This window comes from Monodon monoceros, unplaced genomic scaffold (genome assembly GCF_005190385.1).
Source record: "Monodon monoceros isolate NGI ecotype Baffin Bay Population unplaced genomic scaffold, NGI_Narwhal_1 Super_Scaffold_12, whole genome shotgun sequence".
In the NCBI taxonomy this organism is placed as follows: Eukaryota; Metazoa; Chordata; class Mammalia; order Artiodactyla; family Monodontidae; genus Monodon; species Monodon monoceros.
Window position 1 is genome coordinate 80133411 of NW_021703768.1, and position 26037 is coordinate 80159447.

At 43.0% G+C, this 26037-nt stretch overlaps 1 protein-coding gene across 1 annotated transcript; it reads left to right on the forward strand.

Moving 5' to 3' along the window:
- Positions 1 to 1557: 1557 nt before the first annotated feature.
- RGMB (repulsive guidance molecule BMP co-receptor b) lies at positions 1558 to 22783 on the forward strand. Its single transcript, XM_029217642.1, has 3 exons — positions 1558 to 1788; positions 6887 to 7395; positions 20719 to 22783. Exons 1-3 carry the CDS (start codon positions 1641 to 1643, stop codon positions 21385 to 21387), a joined length of 1326 nt encoding a protein of 441 aa, XP_029073475.1. The 5' UTR covers positions 1558 to 1640; the 3' UTR covers positions 21388 to 22783.
- The last annotated feature ends 3254 nt before the right edge of the window (positions 22784 to 26037 follow it).

Here is a 26037-nt window from a genome sequence, read left to right on the forward strand (position 1 = left end):
GGTAGGGTTGCAGACTGTGACTTGGATATCAGTGAATTTAAAATGGCAGCCCTTTGCCGTTTGGAGAAGGGCAAAGACAAGGGCAGTACGAAGTGGCTCCCGGCCTTTGAGGCCATTCTTGAGATTAGATACCACTTCACACCTACTCATAACAAATTAGAACCTATCATCAATCTCACAACATGCTTTCCTATATCTCCACTGGCAACCTCTTTTCTGGCAGACAATTGGTTTTCCCTCATTTTGGGATCCATTCAATCGCAAAAGTAGAAACCGACCTGCCATTGGGTTAATTTGCTAATAGACGATGAAAATTTGTGGAAAAGCCACTGAGCGACAAGAGATCATGGCATAATTATTCTACACTGCATTAAAAACTTACTAGCCTCATTAATCTAATTACACTGTAGCCGAACACGTTGAAGTTCGCCCGCTCTCAGACCCCTCCCCGCAGCTTTCAGGAAGGGAAATGTCAAAGGAACAAGAACCGGAGCCTCGCACAGCTGCCAGCGAACTCCGCCGGGAGCTGGCGGGTACCTTCCCAGCCTATCCGATTTGTTCCGGACCGTGGGTCACATTCGGATTTCCAACGCGACTGGGTGCTAGCTTTACCAAAAGTCCGCAACAGGCTAGGAACGCGGTTCCTCAGATGTGATTGGCTGCGAAGGGACCTGCCGCAAGGCTCAGGGTAAAAGCGTCCGCTCCCTCCAAGGAGCCGTAGCCGTAGCTGGAGCTGGAGGGACAGAGTGAGGGTGATGAAAAAGAAATTTTTAATAAAAGTCATGGAGGGAGGTTGAACCTGATCACATTAATTCAAGGAGAGGTCAAAGGCCGGTGCCTTTGTAACGACGCCAGGACAAAGTTGCTGTCGCCTGTTTCAGTTGCGCGCGAGGAAACAGTAAATCGCAGAAGCGGGTGGAGGGAGAGCAGAGGAGGGAGCCGGAGGGAGGCTGGGCCCGGGCGCAAAGAACAGGACTCGCAGCGGGCGGACGCGGAACTCAAACTACACTGGGCAGGCAGAAAGAAGGAGGAGGCACGGAGGGGCGGGCGCTTTGGGCCCTACGAGTGGCGGGCTGGGCCCAGAGCGTCCGCCTCTCAACCAATGGAGCTAGAGGGAGGGGCGAGGCCGGGGTGGGGACGACTCGGATTGGTGGGTGTAGGACGGGCGGGGCGGCAGTGAGGGGCTGAGATTGATTGAGAGCTGGGCTGACGCGGAAAGATATCCTGGCCGGCGGTGGCCGCTGCTTGGGGCTGCGTGCTCCTCGTTTTCGTCCACACCCGAGCTCCACGCCTGGTGAGCCCACGCTGGCTGCGGCCAGGGCGCTCGCGCGCTGCAGGTCGGGCCCCTCACTCGCTCACGGTCTTTGTGTCTTCTCTCCCGCCCCTTCTCCCTCCGCCCGCCGCCGTCTCCGGCCGCCACGATGCCACTGCGCCCTATTGCCGCCGCCGCCAACTCGCTCCGCCCGCGGCGCACTGCTCGCTGCGGCGGTGGCGGCGGCCCGTGTTCGACGCGGGCCTGAAGGAGGAAGAAGAGGAAGCGAGGCGTGTCCTCCGGCCCATGCCGCAGCCACGGCCCGGGACCCGCCAAGGCGCCCGCGCCGCCGCCCTCGCCGGAGCCCACGAGACCTGCATGGACGGGCATGGGCTTGAGAGCAGCATCTTCCTGCGCCGCCGCCGCCGCCCTCGCCGCTGCCGCCGGGGCTGAGCAGCGCCCCCGCCCCCGGCTCTGCCCGCCGCCCCTGGCGTTGCTGCTTCTGTTGCTGCTCAGCCTCGGGCTGCTTCACGCAGGTATGAGGCGCGCGCGCGAGGGGAGCCAGCTCTAGGGCCGAGTGCTTTGTTCCCCGACACCCCCGCTCCCGTAGGCGCTTGCCGGGGCGGAAGGCGGCGTGGCGCGACGGGAAAGGCCTCACTAGCCCCTGCCATGCACCTTAGCTGGGCTCGCGGGGCGGCGGCAGGAGCACACCCGCTGACCGAGCGGAGCGCCCGGGGCGCAGAGGAGAGGCCTCTTCCCCTCCCTCCCGCCTTCCCAGCCTTCTGCTCGGACCGTTGATAAATCTCTCCTCCAGCAGCCACTTATCAAAGCGGGCAGGGGCTGCGCACCCGAGACAAATGTTCCGGATGCTTTATTGCTCTCTGCATTGGTGTTTACTGAAAGTCAGGCTGGGATAAGGTTTCCGCAGCCGCCGCCGCCTCGGTGGGGTGACTAGGAGCCTTGTGCTGCTTCTCTGGAGTTGGGGGTGGCGGCGAGGCGAAGAAATCGCACCAGATGGAAAGATTTTCACCAGAGCTGGAAAACCTGGGGGTTAATCTCGAAGTAACTTAAACTTCTTAAAACTGGGATTTCTTTCATATTTGCGAAAGCTGCTTTTAATTCAGCTTTCAACCTCTTTGGAAAAACTCGTGCTTTGTGGCTAGCCGCGTGTTTTCGGGTTCCAGGAGAGGCTGACAGATGTCTTGACTTCTGGAGGTTTGGCGCTTCCCCTTTGGAAGCAGCGGTGAGGAATCTGTTCTTAACGATGTAAGCCTTCTTCGTTCTTCTTAGCGAAGATGAGCCTTTTAGCATGTTTTAACCTACTTTTCTTTTTAAAATCGTTTCATTAACACGATGTTATATGTGAGTTGCATTTCAATAAAGCTGGGGGAAAAATCTAGGATCCTCTTTACTAATAAGTACCACTTCTAGGAGCAGGTCTAGACAAAGAATTTTTTTTATACCAAATTGAAAGATAATTTATCTTGTAGTTTGAGCACACTTAGAGCATTAGGTAAGTTTTCCTTCGCGATCTTTTTCTGTATTTGTAGGACAGCAGTCACAACGCTCTGATCTGGAGAATACTGAACTTTAATGCCACCCAACTGTACGGAGTAATTCTTATTTATTTACTAAGTCATAGCAGCAGTGTTAAAAATCCAGGAGGTCTTTTAAGTAATGGGGAAAAAATGTGGCATTTGAGGAGGCAACGTAATTTACTTTGCATAACTTTGCATTGTGATGTAACAGCTGCATTTTAACACTGTCACTTGTGGAAACAGACCGAGGTCTTAATAGAGAGTGTAAATGGCAAGGTTTACAATGATTAAGGTTTTAAATTAGTGACTTTAGAACCTTAGAAAATAAAGTCAGTTTGCTTATGGTTACATGGAAAAATTTTTATGACGTGTCAAAAAATCTGCTCAGGAGGGTTTTGTGTGAAAAAAATAAGTGTCCATAATGTCAAACTGTAGGTTTCTTGAAATGGAAATTGAAGTGGTAGGCAGGACTGTGTCCCTCTTGACTACTTGGATATCGTTTCCTTTAGTTGCCATTGGGTCCTATAACAGGATTGGAATGTGGTCCTTGAAGATTTCTTCGCTGGCCCATGAAAGGCCTAAGAAGTTGGTTTAAAAGTTTAGAAAATTAAGGTGCCTTAGTTCAAGAACTTGGAATGTGAAACTCCTCTCAGTATCCTAATGTGCTCACGCTGAAGTCACCATTAGATTCTACCCAGAGTTGCTGTGGTGAGTGATATCTGTGGACAGCTTGTTGGGATGGAGCAGTTAATCTGGTTATAGAAAAGAGGGCTCCTTTTTGAGAGATTTCTTTGAAGAGCAGTGCTATTGAAATGCAGGGGTTGTTTCTCCTCAGAGTAGGGAGCCTAGCCGAGTGCTCTTTACAGATGGGCTACCATCTGTTTGATGCCTGGATCCATATAATTTGCCTCTGCACCCCATATGGCTCTGCATTTCACTTAATTCACTTCAGCATATCTGATTTCTTTTATTATAAACTGGTGATTGGGCTGCAGATTCACATGTGCAGTCCGGACATTGAGGAAACTGTCTTGAATGGTGAGGTCTTTATGTCTGGATCATTAATGAAAGCTATAGACCCACAAATCCCTTAGTAAGTTTCATTTACCGGAATGAAAATACTGTCACATCATAGATGACCTGATTTGAAAAATAGATCTGTAGCTGCAGATTTTGAATTCTGCCCTTGGGAAATGAAAAGAATACTTTTATTCACTTTTTTTTTTTTCCCCCCTTAAGCAAACCTCTGCGCTTTCTGAATGGAGATCCAATATGGGAGTTCCTTGCTTACTCATACACTTCATGGCCTTCTTGGCTGCATCCTTGAAATTGTTTCTGCTCTGCATTGTCTTGGTATTTTGACAGGAGGCTTACTTTACCGCCTATAACAGGCAAAGTGCGCATTGTCATTATAAATTCATGAAGCCTGGATGTTTCTGGGTGTATGCTGCAAATTAGTCATTATACAGGAGTCTGTGATGGGGCTGAAACTGCTGACCCAAATGCACTTTCTCTCTATTTAGCCCTCCTCCCTCCCATCATCTCTATTCAAAAAGTCTGTTAGAAACCTCATCCAAAACAAAGGAACCCAAGGAGTTCTGTTTTATGTGAGATTTCTCAAAGGAATCGGCACCCACCTGCTATGAAAAAGCGAGGGGGGAGGAAGGAAAGGAACAAAAAAGGAGCTGGGAATCTAAATTCTGCTTTTCTCTTTCTTTCTGAACAGTTGCATCTGCATTTCCATGCTGGTCTTACTTCTGATATTTTATGACTATTTGAAATAATTATTACTAAGTGTATGCTTGGCTAGATTTTGTAGGCCATAACAAAGAATAGGCACTGCAAGTTTAGCAGAAAGTTCTTGTGCTGTCATTTATATGTTGTCCAAGAACTGTTCATTACTGAGTGATCTTGGCCCATATTTTATTTTCTTGCTTACTGCTTACTGTGAAGCTGATTTTAAAAGAAATACTGTAGTTACGTCTTTTTTTAAGCTATCAAGTACTGTCTTGAGAATCAGGCATTTAGTAGAGATGTGACATGTGGAGGAATGAAAACAGGATTTGAGGAAAGGCACCATGCTCTGGGCTTCAAACTAGCTGTTTACAATCCAGCCAGGACAAGGCCTTTAGTGTCCCTTTGTCTTGATTTTCCCATCTGTAAAATGGGTTTAATACCATTTTGGGGGTTGTTGTATTTTTTTGTTCGCATTTTTGCTTTTTTGAGTAAAAATAGTTGAAAAATGATTTGATCTACTTTATAGAGAGGAATTCTATAAATATCAACTTTGGAATGAGCAAACATAAAAGGGACCAAACACATCAAGATGTATTTGATTTTTTTAAGTGCGATTTAGTGATAGCTGTAAATTCATAGCTCCAAAATATTAAAATATTTTAATCTCTTTTACTTGTGTTAAATCAAATATCCAGTCTTGACTATATCTTTCCCTTTTTGGTTTTTGAAATTTAAGAATGGTTGGGGAAGTGCCTTAAGAGGTTGTCATTTCCTACCCTTTGTTTCCCCAGCTGATGCCATGAGCAGAGATTACAGGCTATTTTATTCAGATTTAAAAGCAGTTTACTACTGAAAAGATTAAAATATCTTTCTAAGATGATTATTAGGGTTAGTTTTAAGTCTTTATCAGGTAAATTACTAAATCTTGATATTATCCTGAAGTTTTGTTATGCCTAAATCTTGAATAATTATACATTTAATAATACTCTACTGACTGATTTCCGCCCCCCCACAATAGATATTTTATGCCTAGAAAAGATCACAGAGTTTACTGTAGAACAACCTACTCATTTCTCATATGAGGAACCTAAGACTTGACATTGAGGCTCCTCCATGGTTGAGAGACCTATAAAGGATGTGCAAGTAATACAAATACGCGTTACAGTTCATTTGTATAAAATTTGAGGTGGAGGATAAAGAAAATTGTTTCTCATTTCAGTAATCCTGGCGTTCCCATTTTAAGGAATATAGTGTTAAACTGATTGGTGCACACCACTGACCTAGTCTTGGCAGTTCATTGTGTTTTTTGTGCTTTGAGAGATTTTACAAATTTTTATATGAGAAGCTAGGGGCAAACCATAATTTGAAAACTGACTTTTTAAATAGTAGGGCAGTAATCACATGATTTTTCATTCATCTTAGCTTGACTTAAATCATTAAGTTAATGTGAATTAATCATTAAGTTTATGTGAATTGTTGATTTAGGGGAAAGGTAGTTTATATATACTCTAATAATTCTGTCTCTGGTTCTGTTTCTGGAAAAAAACATAGTTGGTGGGATCACCTGTCAGTGTTATGTACTTTTTGATTTAGTGTACTTTTACTGGTGAACTGTTTAGGAGCTGGAATCCTAGTGTGGTTGATGTTATGGGATAAGTGAATACCTAGCTTGGTCAAATCAATCACTTCATTTTTTTAAGGGAACATTTACACTTTGTGTTGATAGAAACCAGGAGATTAAGTGTTAATTTATATGCAATTTGTTGATAAACATTCCTCAAGAAATGCAGAATAACTTAGTACCTGGACTTTTTCCTGATATTCTTTGCCTATAGCCATAGTAGAATCGGGTAAAGGTGTTTTAACTAATCATGCTGTAATTTAGGAGTTTCCCCTCCCTGAGGTGTGCAGGCTTTACTCGTGGTTTTGTGCATAGACGGTGATTTCCAAAGCACGTTACTTATGCAGTTTTCAAAATCAAAACAAAGTTCATATCTTTGACTTGGTCTTAAAGCAAAGACATCTTTCTCAAAATCTATAAACAATAGCAAAGTTGATAAAATATTTCATTTATCATTCCCTTGTAATTTTACCCTAAGAACCCTGGGCTAGACTCCGGTTTACTCACAATGGCCCATGCTTTAGTTTCAAGTTAACTAGCTGCATGCAGTGTTTCTCCCAGTGGCTTACTTTGTGAGAGGCCAAGAAGCACAATACAGCCCTATTTCTGAAGGCCTTCTTAAAATAGGAGTATATGAAATAGAACAAGCAGTTCCCAGAGGAGAATGTCATTTTCTCATGTAGCTCAAGAAGTTGTGAAGCATTTAACAAATGTTTGTTCTTATCTTCTTTCTCATAGGTGACTGCCAACAGCCAGCCCAATGTCGAATCCAGAAATGTACCACAGACTTTGTGTCCCTGACTTCACACCTGAACTCTGCCATTGATGGCTTTGACTCTGAGTTTTGCAAGGCTCTGCGTGCCTATGCCGGCTGCACCCAGCGAACTTCAAAAGCCTGCCGTGGTAACCTAGTATACCATTCTGCTGTGTTGGGTATCAGTGACCTCATGAGCCAGAGGAACTGTTCTAAGGACGGACCCACATCCTCCACAAACCCTGAAGTGACCCATGACCCTTGTAACTATCATAGCCACGCGGGAGCCAGAGAACACAGGGGAGGGGACCAGAACCCTCCTAATTACCTTTTTTGTGGCTTGTTCGGAGATCCTCACCTTAGAACTTTCAAGGATCACTTCCAGACATGCAAAGTGGAAGGGGCCTGGCCACTCATAGATAATAATTATCTTTCAGTTCAAGTGACGAATGTGCCTGTGGTCCCTGGATCCAGTGCTACTGCTACAGATAAGGCAAGTGTACTTTTTTCTTCTTTCCAATAACTTTCAGAGTTTGATTCTTCAGGCAACTTTTGAAGTGTGATACAAAAGACCGAGTTTAAAAGGAGCTTCTCTTGGTCATCTTGGCACGCAGGGTGGATGAAGGATTAAATGAAAATTACTTGGTAAAAAATTTCTCAGTGGAATTCTAGGGCTTATGTAAAATGTGGGTCTAAATTTAAATAGGCAGTGATATGAAAAATAAAAAGTAAACATTGAAGTTGGTTTCTCTAGGGAAAAGGCAGGCTTGCTTAATGAAAAAAAAGTTCTTTATTTTTTCAGTGGTGTCATTTTTAAGTGCAGATGTGCGTGGCTCTTGAAGAAATCCATGTTCAGATTTATCAGATGACTGAAATGGGTGTTCTGAATAAAGAACGCTGTGAAGCCAGAGGCAGTAACCCATCAGGAAATTTTATTGGGAACTTGGAAGCTATAGTAAAATGTAATGGCTATAAGCCAGCTTCTCAGTGGCAAGCCCACAGTGGTGTTTTAGTTCCTAACCTAGTGGTGACCAAGGAAGTTAAGAATTGGATATTGCAGAGCAGTGATTTATAACCCCATGTAATCTCAGGATAAAAATGTAAGTCAGCCTGAGGGGAAAACTGACATAGTTAAGTTAAACTTACCCTGTCTAGCTGCCAGTGTATGTGGTTGTTGTTTGTTTGTTTGTTTGTTTTAAAGAAACTAATACTGAATAGAGATCCTCTACGCCAATTTTAAGGCACCAGTGTCTTAGTGCAAGTAGGTGGAGAGGAGCTATGACTGGCTTTCCAGTTGCCAGTCCGAGCTGATTCAGGTGTTAATAAATAAAGCAGTCAAAAAGGGTTGTCCATGAAAATAGTGTCCCAAGTAAGCAGCTCCTTCACCGTCTCCTCCAGCCACAAAATCACACATACAGGTTTTCTCATCTTGCTTGATTTCCTTTGGTTATCTTTTCATCAGTTGGTTTAGACTAAAATGTAATTGACAGGGAACAAGCTTTTATAATACTTAACGACTGTTCTTTTGATTCCAGGACACCTCCCTTGCCTCCAAACATATGTGGCATAGTTATTAAGTGAATTTAAATTATTTTACTTCACATTTTGTGGAGGGAATTTTACAGCACCTCCAGAGATGTATGGAGACACCCCGGGGGTGTCACAGATCTAAGATTAGAAGTCATTGCTCTGAACAAAGACTTACATCGATCTAGACATCTTAGGGGAACTTAAAACTATTTACACTTCAACTCCCAATAAAGCCCAAGCTTACCTTTCCAAATCTTATATCTCAAACTTTTCTTCCTCTGTGTTTTACAAGTATGCAAGTAATTTTTCCTATCTGTATATTAAAATATGTATTTGCTATATGTTATGATATGAAGTTAGTATAATTATGAAGTCATAAGACAAGCCATGGGCAAAAAATCCATCATTATTGCAGTCATAGGATATAAAACCTGGGAATAATCTTTGGAAAGACATAACACTGAAAATTCAAGAAGACAGTTCCATTAGGAATGTAGAAAATCATCAAAATCATTGTGTAAATAATTGAGGGCTTGGAGTGGTATCCTTCAAACGATACTTTTGAGATTAATAAGTGCTGTGTGCATGGGAAAATACAGTTGACCCTTGAACAGCATGGGTTTGAACTGCACCAGTCCACTTACGTGGATTATTTTCCAGTAGTAAATACTACAGTACTACACGATCCATGGTTGGTTGAATCCTTGGGTGCAGAACTCTCGATACAGAGGGCCAACTATAAAGTTATATGTGAATTTTCAACTGCAAAGGGGTCTTTGCCCCTAGTCCTCCTGTTGTTCAGGGGTCAGCTATATTGTTTCTTTTCACAAGCCCAAAGTTTTGATTTCCAAGCCTTCCATCCAGTCACATGTCACTTCTGTTTGGTGTTCAACCTTTCAAAATTTTATACTTTTTACTGATCATGTTGAAAATATTTGGGGACGACTGGTTACCTTATGAGTATTAACATTATATAAATGGAATAGTTGACACTGAAGGACTTTAGATCATTCTATTTCAGTTGTGGTTGAATCTCTCATAGTTTTTAGCAAATAAATAAATACAATTTGTTTTCTCCCTCACTTTGGTAAGGATCAAAGATTTTACCCATTCCAGAAAGGAGAGGGGAAAAATTATCCTCTAACATAAATTCAAGCAGACAGTGAGAATGTTTGGTCTTTAATTGCACTATTGGAAAGTATTTCCCCACATCTGGTGACCATGCTGTTCAGCAACAAATTACTCTATGACCTCTAGTAGTTGTTTCTTTCCTTCTTCTTTTTGTAACTCTCTCCAAAGCCCCCAAAAGCATCTGGAAGGTTACTGTTGAGGGCCTGTCTCCATGTTGGTATGGCTTCTGCTGGTGAAACCAAACAAAGGCCTAAAATTTTGCACTGCAATTTCCTTTTACCAACCCAGGGCCAAAATGAAACCTTTTAAAAATTCTAAGCAATGAAAAAATGATGGCAATAAAAATAAGAACAATGAGACAAAAAAGTACATAAGAAATAAGTTCCAAAAAAGATCTAATTTTTTTTCCTTGATGTCTACTGTAATACTGTTTTCAAGAAACCTTTAAGAAGAATTTTTTATATGAGTCCCAGCTTTACTGAGACCTTAAATACATACATAGACCAGCCATTGGATAACCCAGCACTGCACATTGCGGATACTGTGTCATCCTGTGGTCAAGCATTTTTAATGACCTATGTGCTCAGTGTCACTAGATTTAAAGACTGACCAATGATGTCATATCATAGAGGCTGGCTGGTTGTAATGCCGAAATTATAGTATTTAAGCAAACATTCATTTCACCACCTTCAGCACTAAACTGAAGCACTAGACTCAGGTGTTTTGCTCAGGGAAGTCCCTAAGGCAACTCAGTCCTGGTAACCTGGCTTCCTAAGCAAGTCATCTTCAAGGCTGTCTTTGTGAGCTCTACCTGCCCCTAAACACCCACGTTTCAAACCTCATCACGAAAAGACAAAGCTTGGGGGGAAAAAAATCTAAACTACAGAGTCACCTGTATACTCAAGGGGTCATTTATTAGCTAAGACTTTTCCTTATCCACATGGCAAGCAGTGAGTGTAGGGCAGCAAGACCTGCAGTGCTTGACAGTTTGGCCTCATCTTCCCTTGTCTACTTTCTCTCCCCGTTCCCTGGGAAACGTCGGTCATGCTGCGTGCAGGTATGCCTTCTCAGGGCCACTGGGTTTATGTCGTGCCCTCCACCAGCCTGTTGGGGATCCCTTCCCAGGAGTCTGTATGGTGGGCCACCTTGCCAGCTAGATGTGTTCCTAAAGGGGAGACCAGGGCTATTTTTTCATCTCTCCCTGCCCTGGGGCTGCCAGGGTTCCTGGCACACCTGCACACCTCTGCTGAGATCCACGTCAGCTCTGGGCCACCTTCTACACCTTTGGCTGTAAGGGGCAGCTTCTGGCCTGCAGGCACTCTGCAGGAGAGAGATGAGAGAGGGGGCAGGCTTAGAACTGGCAGCGCTGGCTACATGGGAAGAAAAGCAGTTTCTGTTTTGGGCTGGGGGTGGGGGAGGGGACACAATGCCAGTATCTCTCCTGGGCCTCACACAGGTAAATAACCAGGTCATCTGTGGGGATGCTGGGCTTCTGTACCTTCTCTTCCACATTCTCTTTGCCAGCCTCTCAGTCTCAACTCCTTTTTACTTCATTCTGTGCATCTATGTATCCCTGTTTATGTGGATTTAATAAGGAATTGTATCTGCCATGATTACAGGTGATTTTGGTATAAATTATTTTATGAAAGGATTCTGCACTTTACAAATGTATTCCTAGTAACATGTATTAAAAGCACCAGTCTCTCAGGTGCATTTAAAATGATTCCTTTAACCAAAAAATTTCAAGGATGAATTTATTACACACCTAAACAATGGCAATATTTTAAAAAATTACTCTGTACAAATAATTGGTATACCTTTGCTTTGTTTTTCCTTTTGTTTTAACGTAATCATGTCCTTTCTCATCACTCTAGCTTTTGTATGCTGTTCTTCAAACTCAGTGAAACAAAACTGCAAGTAGGAGGGGAGATTGAGATGACTGCAGGTCCTTTATAGATCTTCAGATTTTTCTGTACTTCATCCTTTAGTGAGAGAAGGTGGTTTACCTTCAGGCAGTTTGACTTTGGGGAAGAGGTGTGTTCTTTGTGCTTGACCAAGCCGGGTGGCTGTTGAACAGGTACTCTGAGGTGCCTTGTAAATTCTTGCTGCTGCCATGGGCCACCAGCTCCCAGTGACCCCATGGGCAGTAGCTTTCAGTGCCTATCCAAAGCATGGTAAGAGACCCTGTCTTTGAAAGTCCATAATTATCCCTAAGTCTCGAACTCTAGCTGCTTTCTGGGAAATTTCCTGAAAACTTCCACTGGTTGATGATACTAGAGATACAGGAAGACTTAGTCCCTTTGACCCATTCTTGCTTACTATCTTCATCAAACTGTATAACCCGAGGTGTTCCCTGATGATAAAATACTCTTCACTTGTACAGTCCTAGAGCATGATTGGATCCTGTGCTCCTTTCTGATGTCCCTTAGCATGAACTGTTGTTCGACAACCAAATGTGGGCATGTAAACCAATGTTCTGGGTCATTATCTGTTGGTTACAAAATCAGAGCAGACGCGCCTGCATTGCAGAGGCTTTCCACTGTCTCTTTTAGGCATATCTTTGGATCAAGGTTTGGAAATCTGTCCTCTCTTGACCCTAGGCCTAGTGCATTTTTTTGTAGCCAAGTTTTTGTAACCAATTATGTTTTTAGTATCTTCATGGAGACAATGTGAGCTACACAGTGGTGATCATTCTTATTTTTGTGGACTAAGGAAGATGCTTTATCCTTCCCTCTGCCAGATTGTGTTTTGAATACATGGACACTGTGCTTTCGTGCAACATTGTTACAGAAGGGACACGTGGCAGTTTCTTTGAAAATATAGAGCCCTTTCCTTCTAGAGAGCACAAGCTGTCTTGCAGATATATTGTAACTAATCCTTAAAATCTGAGGTTGCTCTTTGTTTTGTTACGATTATCTGTTATGCAGCTAATTCTTGCCATCTTTTTAAGATTTGCATCTTGTCATGGTCCTTGTTTTGCAGAAATGCTAAAAAAAAAAAAAAAAAGTAACACCAGTTGAGGCATATTGCAGAACAGATGGGAAAGAAGTTTGCAGTTGTAGCTCCCAGCTCGTATACTATATTCATTTCTCTGATAAAATGTATAATGTGGTGCTGCATTTGAAACACCCAGCATTAAAGGGCCTATTGTGCATGGGAGATGCAGACGTGAATGTTGTCTCTGCCTCAGTCTAAGCACATAACTAAACTTTGCAGCAGTCAGTGGAGAATTGTGGGGTTTGTGTGGGGGGAGGAAAAAGCCATTTGCAGGGTTTCTTCTTAGAACATTGGTGGCCCACATTATAAGCTGGTTCCAAGTGCTGCGAGTTGTCTCAGGTGTCAGGAAGGACCAGGAGGTTGGGCCAGAGAGATGGGCTGCTGTACCCAGGGCCTGACTGTCCCCGCTGGTCACCATCACAGGTCAATGTTCTTACTCCTAGGATTTGTCACAGCCTCCCTTTTCACTTCCCACTGTTCAGGTGGCCCCTCACCTGCACCCAGGTCTCCTCACTCCTGTATACCCTAGCAGGCTCTAGAACCCTGGCTGCCACTGTTGAAAGGTTATTGATCTTTGATTTAATACCAGAAAGCTTTCTAGGGAATTTGACCATCAGTATCACCAGTTCTTAGTTAAAATCATTTTTTCAGGGTTCCATCTCATCTTTAAGACACATGAAAACATGTCTTAGATAACCTTATCCTCCCTGAATTTATTTATTGTAGAGATAATATTGAAACATTAAAGAATAGTTTTTAGAAAAGCAGAAATCAGCTATAATTGCAGGTGGTAGTATTCCTGTTTGTCCTTTTCTGTTTCCTGCATAGCTCTCGTTTGTACTGGATTGTAAGGTCTCAGGCCCAGAAACTATTCAGCTTTGCTTCATAGAACTATATGAAACTTCAGATTGCCTGGAGGTAAAAGTATATGTGGGCAAAGGAAGAAGGAAAAGAAGGAGAAATTATTAGCTCCATGATGTATCTGTAAGTGTGAAAGATCATTTTGTAAGGTGAAAATGGGCCTGCCTTGTTTATTCTTTATGCTGTACTTTCCAAACAAGATACACCTTTATATTGTTCATACAGATTCATGTACTCTGGGTAATGAGTCTTTTATCATCTTTCTGTTCTCTGGAATAGAATGAAGAAACACGGAAGATGTTAGTGGAAACTCTAAAAATGTATAAAATTTGTGTCTGTGTATCTTGTCAGTTTTATATTTTGAATCTCTCTGCCGCTCCCTCTGTGCCAGATGTGGTTTGGAAGGACAAAAAGGACCTTCGTAATCCCCCATTTATAAGGGAAATTAACCCAACGCCTGCCTGAGCCAGCCAGGATTCCATGCGAGTGCTGTGGGCCTCTACTCCTTTAAAACAAATCCACACTCCTTCATAGTTTAAGCCAGAGGCAGGAGGCCAAGTCTGATGCACAGCTGAGAGTTAGAACTTGTTTTTCTGTCACATTTCCAAATGTTTCTCTCTGCCCTGTTAAATTTTCTTTGAGTTAACATTTTGAGAGGAAGGGGCAAGAAGGAAACATTGGATGGTTGGTACTTTTTTTGTTGGCTTCAATTAATGCTAACCAAACAGTTTCTGCCTGTGCGGAATGTGGGATAGTTACCTACAGTGTTGAACAATGAAAAATGCTACCTTACCCATTTTGTCTTTATTTGTTTTGACTGTAGTAGAACTTGCTCTTCCACTGTTTTGAATTTTGTGTTCTCATGGCTGGGATAACTTCAGGACTTCTTAAACTGCTCAGCTTGTCAGTAAGTAATAACTAACAAGAATAGCAGCACCCATCTAAGATGCAGAATTTAGCTGGAGAGCCTTATAGTGAAAACATGATGCTGTCGGGTCTAGAAAGAACTTCAGGTGAAGTTGGGTCTGTGGAGAGAGGAGGTCTGTATGTCCCAGTTAGCTGGTTATTTTAAGAGCTGGAGCCCAAAGTACCTTTGCTACTGCTGGTGGGTTCTTTCAGTGTTGGAACTTAGTATACACACTGTGGATAGAATTGATGTGACAGCATTTAAATACTAACTTCCCATCTGCTCTGCATGTGCTCCTGAAAAGGGGGTCAGGGTTTAATCTTTCCATCTAAAGGTGTGCGTGAGTACACACATAAGCACACTGTGCATTTATGTGGTGTTCATGCTTTCCCCGCTCCCTGCCTCAGGAAAATGAAGACAGAAGGATATTGTTTTGTAACTTTCCAGTTAACTGGTTTCTTGGAATATATGGTCACTGCCTGTAACCACCTCGTTCCTGGGCTTTGCTTTTTTTTTTTAATACCCCTGGGAACCTGCAATTGAACCTCCAAGTGACAGAGTGTGAGTGTATTGTAGAGACCTTCAAGCCCTTTTGCATTTTAAATCACCAAAACTGAAAAATGATCAATGAGACTGTGATTTCCTAATCCCCATTGGTTTGGGAAACAGCTGTGCTGAACCCTGGCCCTGTGCCCATCCCCCCCTCCCCCCCCCCCCCCCCCCCCCTTAGGAGGGAGATCCCTGAAAGCAAGACTTGCTAGGGCAGATTCCTGCCCCTAGAGTTACTGCCTCTGGCCCTGGCTGTCACCTTTCAGAATATTTTTAGCCTCTGGTCTAAAGCACAGTGGCAGCCTCCGCCTGTAATACTGTCTACACATATCTAACTTCACATCTAGGAGTGTGGTGAGTTCCTACATTTGCTGGCCTCCTCAATGCAAAGTCCGAACACAACAAACAAGAAGTTCCCTTTGGAGTTCTCTGAGTGCCAAGACTGTGAGGACCAGAGGCCTTTCCTTCCCAAACTCAGCTCTGGTCTGTACAAGGAAACTGGCCGATTTCCCTGTCTCTGAGCCTATTTCTACTTCCAGCCTTCCTTGTTTTAAGTGTACAGAAATTGCTCTTTGGAAGTCGACATTTTTTTTGCCTGTCCCTTTTATGTGTCATCCCTGGGCCTGCTTCCCTTTCTCTCTCACATGCTCTTTCCAGCCACTGAGCTTAATGCTTCTCCCCTGGACCACCCTAGCAGCCTCAACTGTGGGTGTCCTTTCCCTCTGGTTTGGTTTCTTCTTTCTCCATCTGCTGCCAAGAACCCCTCCAGCAGCCAAGGCAGCCCTTGTTCCTGCATGTATTACCTAGGGCAACACTGAAGAATAAATAAGTCTGATCCATTCCGTTTCTCTGGAATCCTGTACATGTTCCTAGAACAGAGCTCTGTGGAAAGAGACTCATGAGCATAGAGAAACCTATTTTGATATCCTTAGAAGGTAGGAGATTTTTATAATCTCATTCAGGACTTAAAAGAAGTCTAGAGTAAGATTTTTAACCTGCCACCCTCCTCTTAAACACATGTACTACTGTCTTCCTGTTAGTATCTTGTCCTACTCCAATGAAATTACTTAAGAAACTATACTCTTATAGATCTTAAGTTCAGATTTCCTGTAGGTAGATAGCTGATATGTAGGCTGAGTTGGAATGGTAAAATTACATTCGGTTCATCGAGTTCACACCTTCCTGACAGATTTTTTTTTCTTAGTTTTTCAGGAAAATTATCAATGACATCAGTTATTAACCAGTGCAACATTTTTTCCTTAAGTATGGTACATATACTCTCCTAGGTTTTGTATGAAACTGTTCAAACAGAAAGTTATTCTAGATGAATATGCTTTTGTTTCCTGCTCCACAAAAGGGAGAGAGATCCAGTTCTCCCCAGTCCAGCCGAGATACTTCCTTATGGTGCTTCAGAGCTTCCTAGGCTCAGACTCCTCAACATTTAGAAAAACTGACCCTCTGAAGTTAAGATTATGTGTTTTAGAGCTGCAGATAGAGCACATGTATTTATTTCTTTGAAGCATGTGCTCCTTTTGGAATGGTTTCTTGTTTTGCTCAGCCTTGAGGACTGAGTGTAGAGGCTGTACTCCACTGATCTGGTAAGAGCAAAGGGGCCATGGGCACAGCGTTCTCTTATTCTCCCACAGTCGCCTGTTTTTTCAACCTATAATTGCACCCAGAGGATCTGAGGAAGTAGACTTATCAGCTAATTATATGAAATAAAATTAATTTTAGCTTCCTTAACACAAGCAGAATCTTAATTAGGTACATATCAAAATTGTTTCTGTATGTTCCAGGCTGATTTCTGTGACTTTCAGTTTGGTTTGCGGGCCCATCTTAATCCAAGAGATGGAGTCCCTTGATCTTAAAGTCCAGTTCTGCTATTAGAGAAATCTAGTAAGGTCCTGCACTTGCAGTGCCAGATGGCCTGATTAAACACCAATAAATGTTTCTTCCAAAATACAATAAGCACAAATAGTTAAGTGCACAGCCTGTGGGGAATTCTACTGTTTGAAAACTTCTGTGCAGCACTTTGCAAGGCTGTCGAGCCTGAGGAAGCTCTGTCTGTGCATTGCCAAGGCAATGCCTGGTTCTCTGGGCTACGTCGTTTTCATTTAATTTTTTTTTTACTTTCCTGGTAGAAAGGAGAGGCAGCTCCCTCTAAATATTGGTATTTCACAGCAAACCTTAAATACTTATTGCCTTACTCGTGTGGAAAGGTTGATTTGTAGCTGCTGTCTTGCTCTTCCTAAGAGACCCGTTGGGTGGTAAAGATCTCAGGGAATGAAACATTAAAAATGAATGAGGGGACTGGAGTAGTTTGTCTGAGGTGAGGGTTGGGAGGGGCTGGGCGGGGGAGGTTTAACAAAAGGCACTGGTGTTTTAAATGCACAGAAATGCCATCCATCAATAATAAATGGTGTGGCATAGAACAGATGTGCCCAATTGAGTTATTACAGCATATGGATCAGTTCATAGAGGGGAGAAAGTAAGCAGCATAGCTGGTGTTTTTAAATTATCTGTTTGAGAGCTTTAGAATACATTTTTGAATGTCCTGTTTTTACCCTCTGACAGCTGCTAGTTGGAAATATAAAACGTGTGGAATTACCAAACATTCCAATTAAATTTTGAGTGTTTTTAAAATTAAAATTTTTTGGGAGGAAAAATTTTTTTTTTTTTTTTTTTTCCTGAAGAGGGAGACGGAATCTGGAAATGAATTTCTGGCCCTTCATGGCTGAGTGCCTGCTTTTTAAGACCTCGAGTTGTAATTAATTGTATGAGGAATGAAATTACATTACAAAACTTAAGTCATGTGAAACTGTTACCTAGTGTTTTCTACTACATTGATTATATCTCTAGGTATCTCTTCAGTACCTACTTAAACTACAGAGGACCACTCAGGAAACCTCTCTCAGGCTTTGAGGTTGCTTCATTACCCTCAGCATCTTGATTCAAGGGCTGATTCTATACATATGCTCCGAGCGAATTATTTCACCTAAAGGAGGAACAACAAGAGAAATACCAGCTTTGTTGTCTCATAGAGAAAATCACTCCTAGGAAATTGGACAGACAGAAATCCATTAGGTAAACTGGAATATTTTGTAAGTGTAGATAGTATGCAGCGGTCAAGCTTTAAGTTTTACTTGATCTTCTAGAAGTAATGGGAGTTGCTGTCAGTGTCACAGGCATAGCAGAGGACAATAACGTGAGAGTGTTTGAAATGACTCCTGAGTTGGAATTGGTGGGCTTGGTGAGAGCTGGAACTATTCCACTCATCTTAATATTGACCCTTGCTTGCCTTTTTAGAAACTTGTTTGGAATTGGATCTCTCTGGTGTGTTGTCCCAACAAAACTAATTCCTCTGTGTTTTTCAACTAAGGTGAACTAAAAAGTACTTAATTCTTGCAGATAACGCCAAGTTGGTTTAAATTTGAGCTTTGTTAGACTGGAAGGACAAATGGCCTAGCTGTTGTAGAAGAGTTCATTTACTCTTTGAGTGTGGATGTTCTAGTTGAAAATGAGGAGAGTGGCTGTATGAAAAGTCTATTACTCTTATTGTAGCCGTGTGTATTAACTTTCAACTCTTCAGGTGCAGAATTTACTTGAATAAATCTTTTTCACCTCCAAGGGATCCCAGCTTACCTTAAAAAAGCACTTGTCAAACTGTCTTTAGAGCCACCAAATAAATCTATTTTATAGTCCCATTAGATATCTAGCTCAAAATCCCACTCTCTGGAAGGCCGTATGGTTGGATGCACAACAAATTTCCTGAAATCATCTCTGGTACACCTCCTTCAGGTTGTTAGGAAGGTGTTGAAATGTGAGAAGGCTGGTCATGAAATTAAATTGTGGCTCAGGGTAATTAGGAAGGGAGAAAACCAACCATTTTCTTAGTGCATTGTCTGGCTTTTAGTTGCAGCTGCAAACAACGGATATGAATTTAACCAGTTGCTACAGTGCAGCTGGTTCAGATGTGGCTTTATAACTGGCTGAAGAGAAATGAAAAGGCTGGAAAATTCCAGTCAGGTAACACTGGTGGTAACATGTGGAATTAAATAGTGTGAGCAAATGCTGGCTGAGCTGGGGAAAAAGCCCTTCGGACATAAACTTGAGGGTGGTGGTGAGGACTTGTAGAGAGCGGGGTGGGGAGGGGCCGGCATGGCCTTTTAAACAAGGGTCTATTGTTTTGATTAGCCCCCTTGCAGGAGGTGGAAGGTTCCCTCCATCCAGAGTAATCTGTAGAGTGTTTGGCTTGTCTACCTCCCTCCTTGACTGAAGTCACCTGATACTTTTTTTTTTCTTCAAGAAGAAAGAATAATTGGGATTGACACATACACTCTATTGATGCTATGTATAAAATAGAAAACTGATGGGAACATACTGTACAGCACAGGGAACTCTACTTAATGCACTGTGGTGACCTAAATGGGAGGGAAGTCCAAAAGGAGAGGGATAGGCTGTATGGCTGATTCGTTTTGCTGTGCAGTAGAAGCTAACACAACATTGTAAAGTAACTATACTCCAGTAAAAATTAATTTAAAATAAAATAGTTCTCTGAAAAAAAAAAAGAAGAATAAGCTGTTACCTCAGTTATTGACAGTAACTCAGATCTCAAAGCATAGTCTTTTTTCCCCCTTGGGGACCGTTTTCCCACCTGTGTGACCCAGAAGGCCCTGTGTCTTCCTCGTCATCTTCTTTCCATCCCCTGCAGCAGAGATGTTGAGGATGTTTGAGACAAAGGTGCTCAACGTTCTTTTTTTTAAATAATTGTTCTAATTAAGGAAATAAAATCGGTTCACTCAAGGGAAGCTTTTGTATTATCAGTAGTTTTTTCTCCATGAATTGTCTGCTTAACTTGGCGGGTTGAGAGTTGACTGGGGAACAGATTTCTGAGAAGTCGAAGGGCCATCGTGCTGTTTGGGGAAAACATTTGCTGTAACTAGGTTTAGGGTATTTAGTCTGCCAGTGCTTGGGAGCTGCATTTGCTAAGTGAGTTTGCTGTCACAGCGATTAGTCAGTCATGTGAAACATTTGATTAAAGGACTTAAGAGAAATCTTTCCTGAGGCACATGAGTGGTAGCTGTTGCTGGGATGGCCCCCTCCTCAGCTTTCCATTTCCTCCCTCAGTGTTTATAAGTAAGTTTGTAGTGATGAGTCATGGGATATGGTTTTAGCCTCCAAGGGAGAAACCTTTTAGAAACTGAAGTTCTGGTAGGGGGCTTCCCTGGTGGCGCAGTGGTTGAGAGTCTGCCTGCCGATGCAGTGGACACGGGTTCGTGCCCCTGTCTGGGAAGATCCCACATGCCGCGGAGCGGCTGGGCCCATGAGCCATGGCCACTGAGCCTGTGCATCTGGAGCCTGTGCTCCGCAACGGGAGAGGCCACAACAGTGAGAGGCCCGTGTACTACAAAAAAAAAAATTTCTGGTAGGTTTATTGTTAATTAAGCCACTTAGAGCTTCTGCATAACTGAGAATGGAATCTTTTTTTCTCAGAGCTCTACCACAGCTCATCTGTTTTTGGAAGGAGACAAGATATAAATTACCAATAAAAATTGCCTGTATCCCAACAACAGCATTGTTCTGTCTTAGGAAAATGAACATTTTTTCCTGAGGCACATTCCCCGGATCTGTGTTAAATTATCATTCCAAATACATAGGACTTTTAAAAGTTTCCCTAACAGTGACACCATTCACTTGCAAGGCAGAAGCAAAGAGGCCTAGTCTGGAGATTCTGCCTCTAGCCATTCAACTCCAGAATGGAGAGCAGCTCTTGCCACACAAGGATGCACCGCCCTGTATCCCTCCCATCGTGTTAAACTTTGTACGCGTTCCTTCCCACAGATCACCATCATCTTCAAAGCCCACCGCGAGTGTACAGACCAGAAAGTATACCAAGCTGTGACAGATGACCTGCCAGCTGCCTTTGTGGATGGCAGCACCAGTGGAGGGGACGGCGACATCAAGAGCCTGCGTATCGTGGAGAGGGAGAGCGGCCGCTACGTGGAGATGCACGCTCGCTACATAGGGACCACGGTGTTCGTGCGGCAGCTGGGTCGCTACCTGACCCTCGCCGTCCGCATGCCTGAAGACCTGGCCATGTCCTACGAGGAGAGCCAGGACCTGCAGCTGTGTGTGAACGGCTGCCCCCTGAGCGAGCGCATCGATGACGGGCAGGGCCAGGTGTCTGCCATCCTAGGACACAGCCTGCCTCACACGTCCTCGGCCCAGGCCTGGCCTGGCTACACACTGGAGACTGCCAACGCTCAATGCCACGAGAAGATGCCGGTGAAGGACATCTATTTCCAGTCCTGTGTCTTTGACCTGCTCACCACGGGGGATGCCAACTTCACCGCCGCAGCCCACAGTGCCTTGGAAGACGTGGCAGCACTGCACCCCAGGAAAGAACGCTGGCACATTTTCCCAAGCAGTGGCCTCGGGACTCCCCGTGGAGACAGCCATTTGTCTGTCAGTCTAGGCCTCGCGAGCTCCATCCTTATCGTGTTTTTGTAGGGGTTGTCTTTTGTTTCTGTTTTTGTCTACAACAAAATTTTAAAATATATATTGTCATAATATATTGAGTAAAAGAGTATATATGTATATACCATGTATATGACAGGATGTTTGTCCTGGGACACCCACCTGATTGTACATATTGTGTTTGACTGTTTTCACGTCTGTTGGATGTAGTGTTCTTTGATTGTATCGATTTTGTTTTGCAGTTTTGTGAAATGTTTTATAATGTCCCTGCCTGGGGACCTGTTAGAAAGCACTTTATTTTTTATATATTAAATATTTATGTGTGTACCTGGTTAGTATGTATATAGTACACGTGCACAGACACCGTACGCAGCGTTCCCTTTGAAGATGACCGGCGACGTTGTTTGTAGCTCTTCCTGGCTGCGCCCTCCTGTCCTTTCCCTGCCGCCTCCTGGTGCAGCTGCCTCATTCCTTTGAACTAGGTCCTTACCCTCTTCTGCCCTCGCTCGATGTGGAAGGACAGTTAACCCCCCTCCAGGTGCTTTTGGCTGTTTAAACACTGATTCTAGGCCCTCTCCCTCTCTTACAGCTGTCACTTTTTCGGAGGGTGGGGAGAATGTTAGTACCGTTCTTATTAACTAGGATTGTTATATCTGAGCACTTATAGTATGGTAGGTTGAATGAAAACTGCTGTTTTTATAGGTCAGAAGGGGCTAGTGATGACAATTTCATAGATAAATACCAGGCATCTTGCTAGACCCCGGCAGCTCTCAGAATTTTGTCATCCTGTGTCCCTGTGTAAACTGTAGCTTTTCCCTCTTTTAACTCTATTGTACATTGAACGAACAAAACGCAAAAACATAAATTGAGTGATCATGCCTCTTGCTCTTATCTCTGTAATTTGTACAAGCCCACATTCTTAGCCTTCTCTTCCTTGGCTGTTTGGGCTCAGAAACACACTGCTGCCTGTGTTCACGCCCAGTAAGCCCTCCTCAGTTTCACTTTAGGACCCCAGGGAATGGGGTTTGTTAGATTCTTGCTTTAACATCAAGGCCCAGATCCCATCACAAAGTTTTCCTCTTCCTTGCCCTCCACACTGAGGCCTTCCTCACAGCCTTTGACACATCTGTGTGCATAATGGAGTGGACTGGGGCGCTCATGACAGAAGCGCTTCCTTGGCCTGACTCTGTATGTAGCTAACTCTGGGTGCTGGTTAGTCCAGACATTCGCACTGGGCAGTATTGCACCCCAGGTGGCCTCTCGATTTAATCAGATACTCTCCCTCTTAACATCTGTAGGTGACTATTATTTAGTCATCTTACTTTATAGTAATTTCACCAAGCTACATGAGAAACTCCTTGCCTCTTCAATTCCATTGTTGGCACCTCTTGCAAAAGGAAAACACCACCAACAAAAGGCAAGAACAGTAACTGAGAACATGAACTCCAGGATAGGTAGGTTTATGTTGTTACATCTAAAATGTAAATGTATGGTTCCAAGAATTAGTGGTAATATTTATACTTTACCCTAATCATTTACATAAATGCAAACAAAAGTTAGTGAACTTTAAATTTCACAGCAATTTGGGTCAAGATTCTGCTTAGTTTTAGTTGGCCAGGTAATTTCTTCCTTTTGCCATGTCCTGTTGATGAGTGGCACTGCTAGAGGCCCAGACTGGCAGGAAAGAGGATGTCATTTTGTGAAGTTCTATTTCTTCGTGAACTGATATATCAGTCATAGGATGGAGATGTGGGTTCATCCAGAGGTGGCAAACCTCCTCTCGACCATCTTCTGGTATATGAGAGAATAATCTTGGCCAGTCTGGGAAAATCATGAAGGCATCCTGCTTTCAGAGGGTTGAAACCCAAACCTGTTATCCTTGTATAAGAGCTGGACCGGGAGCCTACCTACCATCAGCTCTGAGCCGTGACTTCTTTTGTTCACTTACAGAATCCTGTGCCAGGTTAGAAGCTATAGTTAGCTAGTAATTTTGACGTAATTTGAGTAGAATGAAGGAAAAATATTTAGGGTACTTCTAACCACTATTTTTGTGCAAATAGTCTAAAAGTGAAGTAAAAACAGTAGAAGTTTTCTACAGTATCTGGGTTTAGAGTGTATATGATTAACATACCTTTGTCCTTTTCAGGGAAAGCAAAACAACCACCTCTGCTAATAGTTGGGAAAAGAAAATTGGGTTGTTTTGCCATATCATTTACCTGGAAAGGATGCTTAAAAGCATCCTACATCACTATTAGTACCAGTGTATTTAGCTGTTCTCCCTTTATAGTCAGTATCTCTGTATGACACTGAGGCCCTCCCCACAGATAACTTTTCAGAAATACAGGTATTTCTCTAGAGAAGGGCCTGGTTTATCTTCTCCAGTTTCTTTCGTAGAATGTCTAAAGAAAATGCTACTTGCACGTGTTGGTTTTTGAAATCCTCCTTAACCAGAAGAGTGTCGGGTCATACTAACACATAGGTAGGATGTAGCTGTTCAAACGTCTTCTGGGGGAGCTTAAACTTGTGGGAAAACACTGGTTTTCACAGATGCTCCACGTGGCTGTCTTTAAAAGACTCGAAACATTTTTTTGTCCTTCTCTTTGTTATGCTTGGAAACTCCCATAGTGTGTAGAGTCTTTGCAAAGAAACCTTTAGATGTGGTTCATAGGTATATGAATAAGTATCTGTGTAAAACAGTGAGTGTGCAGTGTGTAAATACTTTAAATTATTATGGTAGAAAAATAAAGTTACATACCATCCTGTGGAATGTTTGTTCTGTGATTATAGTGACACCTGCTGGAAGAGCCGAGAAATAGCAGAAGAAAGGGAGTGAGGGTGTGTTTGTGCAAAATCCTTTATGGTTACTGACAGTAAGTCGTACAACTTGAACACAGACTCATTTTCTAAACTATATCACTACTGTGGTTTTTCCTTTTTAAATTTTAAGCAGTTGCAGATAAGTCAGTATTATCCCAAAGGTCTGTCTTTAGTATTAGTTTTGGGCCCCTGCAGACATGGGACCTGCATTTGGTTCTTTGAAGGCAGCCTGGATGGCAACAACTGGTGGGGAGGATCTTGAGGGGCAGGATTTTCTGGCTTTGGAAACTTCTGTAAATCCCCACTTCTTGGGTGTTCCAGAAAGAGACATCACAAGACTGTAAGTTAGTCTTTGTTCACGAAACATGCCGAAGGGTAGAAAAGCTTGAAAAAGAATTAAACCCAAACTGAAGGCACAGCAAAGCACTGTTAGTGCTACTAGGTAGAATATTAAATGGAGCGAATTCTGATTGGGGAAAACATATATAATCATTTCTTAAAGAGAAAGTTAATCCTTATACTTAGTGTTTATGTGTGGCAGTTCAGAACAAATAGAAAAGGAAAATTATGTCAACTGAACACACATGAAGTAGGATGACAGTGTTAGCAGCCACTGAGTACATAGTGCTTATGTCTGTACTGAATGAACACTACGAAATAATCTGTCACAATGAGGTCTATGCTTAAAAATAAAAAATTCTTCACTGTATTCATGTCCAGACCTCCAGCTTTTCAGGGATTGAAACTTGAGCAGCTGTCCAAAAATCTTAAAAAGAGGTCGTTATTGTCTTGAACTGCAGATGGTGACTAACAAATATTAAGAATCCTGTTAGTTATCTCAGTTTTCTCTTTTGTTTATTTTTTATTAAAAAAATTTTTTTTTTGGTACCCAAAGCAGTTAGCAGCATCCTGTTGCCTGGAATCACCTGGAATAACACAGTCTTGGATTGCTGCCGCCCTTTCTGGGCAAAGATACTTTGCCACAGTTTTTCCCCTATTCCCATAAACAGTTATCTATTTGTATGTGAACCAAGGAGCATCTCCCTCTCTCGTAGAGAATGTAATCAAGACATTCAAGAAACAGGGCTTCCCTGGTGGCACAGTGGTTGAGAGTCCGCCTGCCGATGCAGGGGACGTGGGTTCGTGCCCTGGTCCGGGAAGATCCCGCATGCCGCGGAGCGGCTGGGACCGTGAGCCATGGCCCCTGAGCCTGCGCATCCGGAGCCTGTGCTCCGCAACGGGAGAGGCCACAACAGTGAGAGGCCCGCGTAACGCAAAAAAAAGACATTCAAGAAACAGCAAGCAGTTCCCAGTTCTTTGTTATTTCACTACCTAGCTCACCATATTGTTTCTGCTTCCATCTATTTTCTGTGTGTCTTTTAAATGGACAAGTCATATTCACATTATTATTTAGATGGTATTTTCCTTTGAATTTACTTCTCTTCTTTCCCCAAGTATCTCTCGTAGGCACGATGCTTAACGCAGTCCTTTGTGCCCTAAACGTGATGTCTGTGATGTGCTTGGAGTGGGGATGTCTGTGTGCGTCCTCTCCCTTGTGAGCAGTGTGTGGATTTACAAAGAGACTGGACATCCAAGCCCCAGGAGAATATACTAACAGATCCTACAGAGGTAGAATGTATGCCATTGGCCTCGTTAAAATGATGTTCAAACCACTTGAACAAACCAGTCCTGTCAGCTAAAATGTATTAAAGTAGGTCCATCAAACTCTAGCCAGAAGAAAGTAACCAGGCAATGTTTTCTGAGAGTTCTTCATGGGTGACAGTTCTAGGACCCATTTTTTATTTTAATAATGAAAACTCCAACTCCAGAAGAAGGAAAAAAAGTAAACATTCTGCTATCAGATTG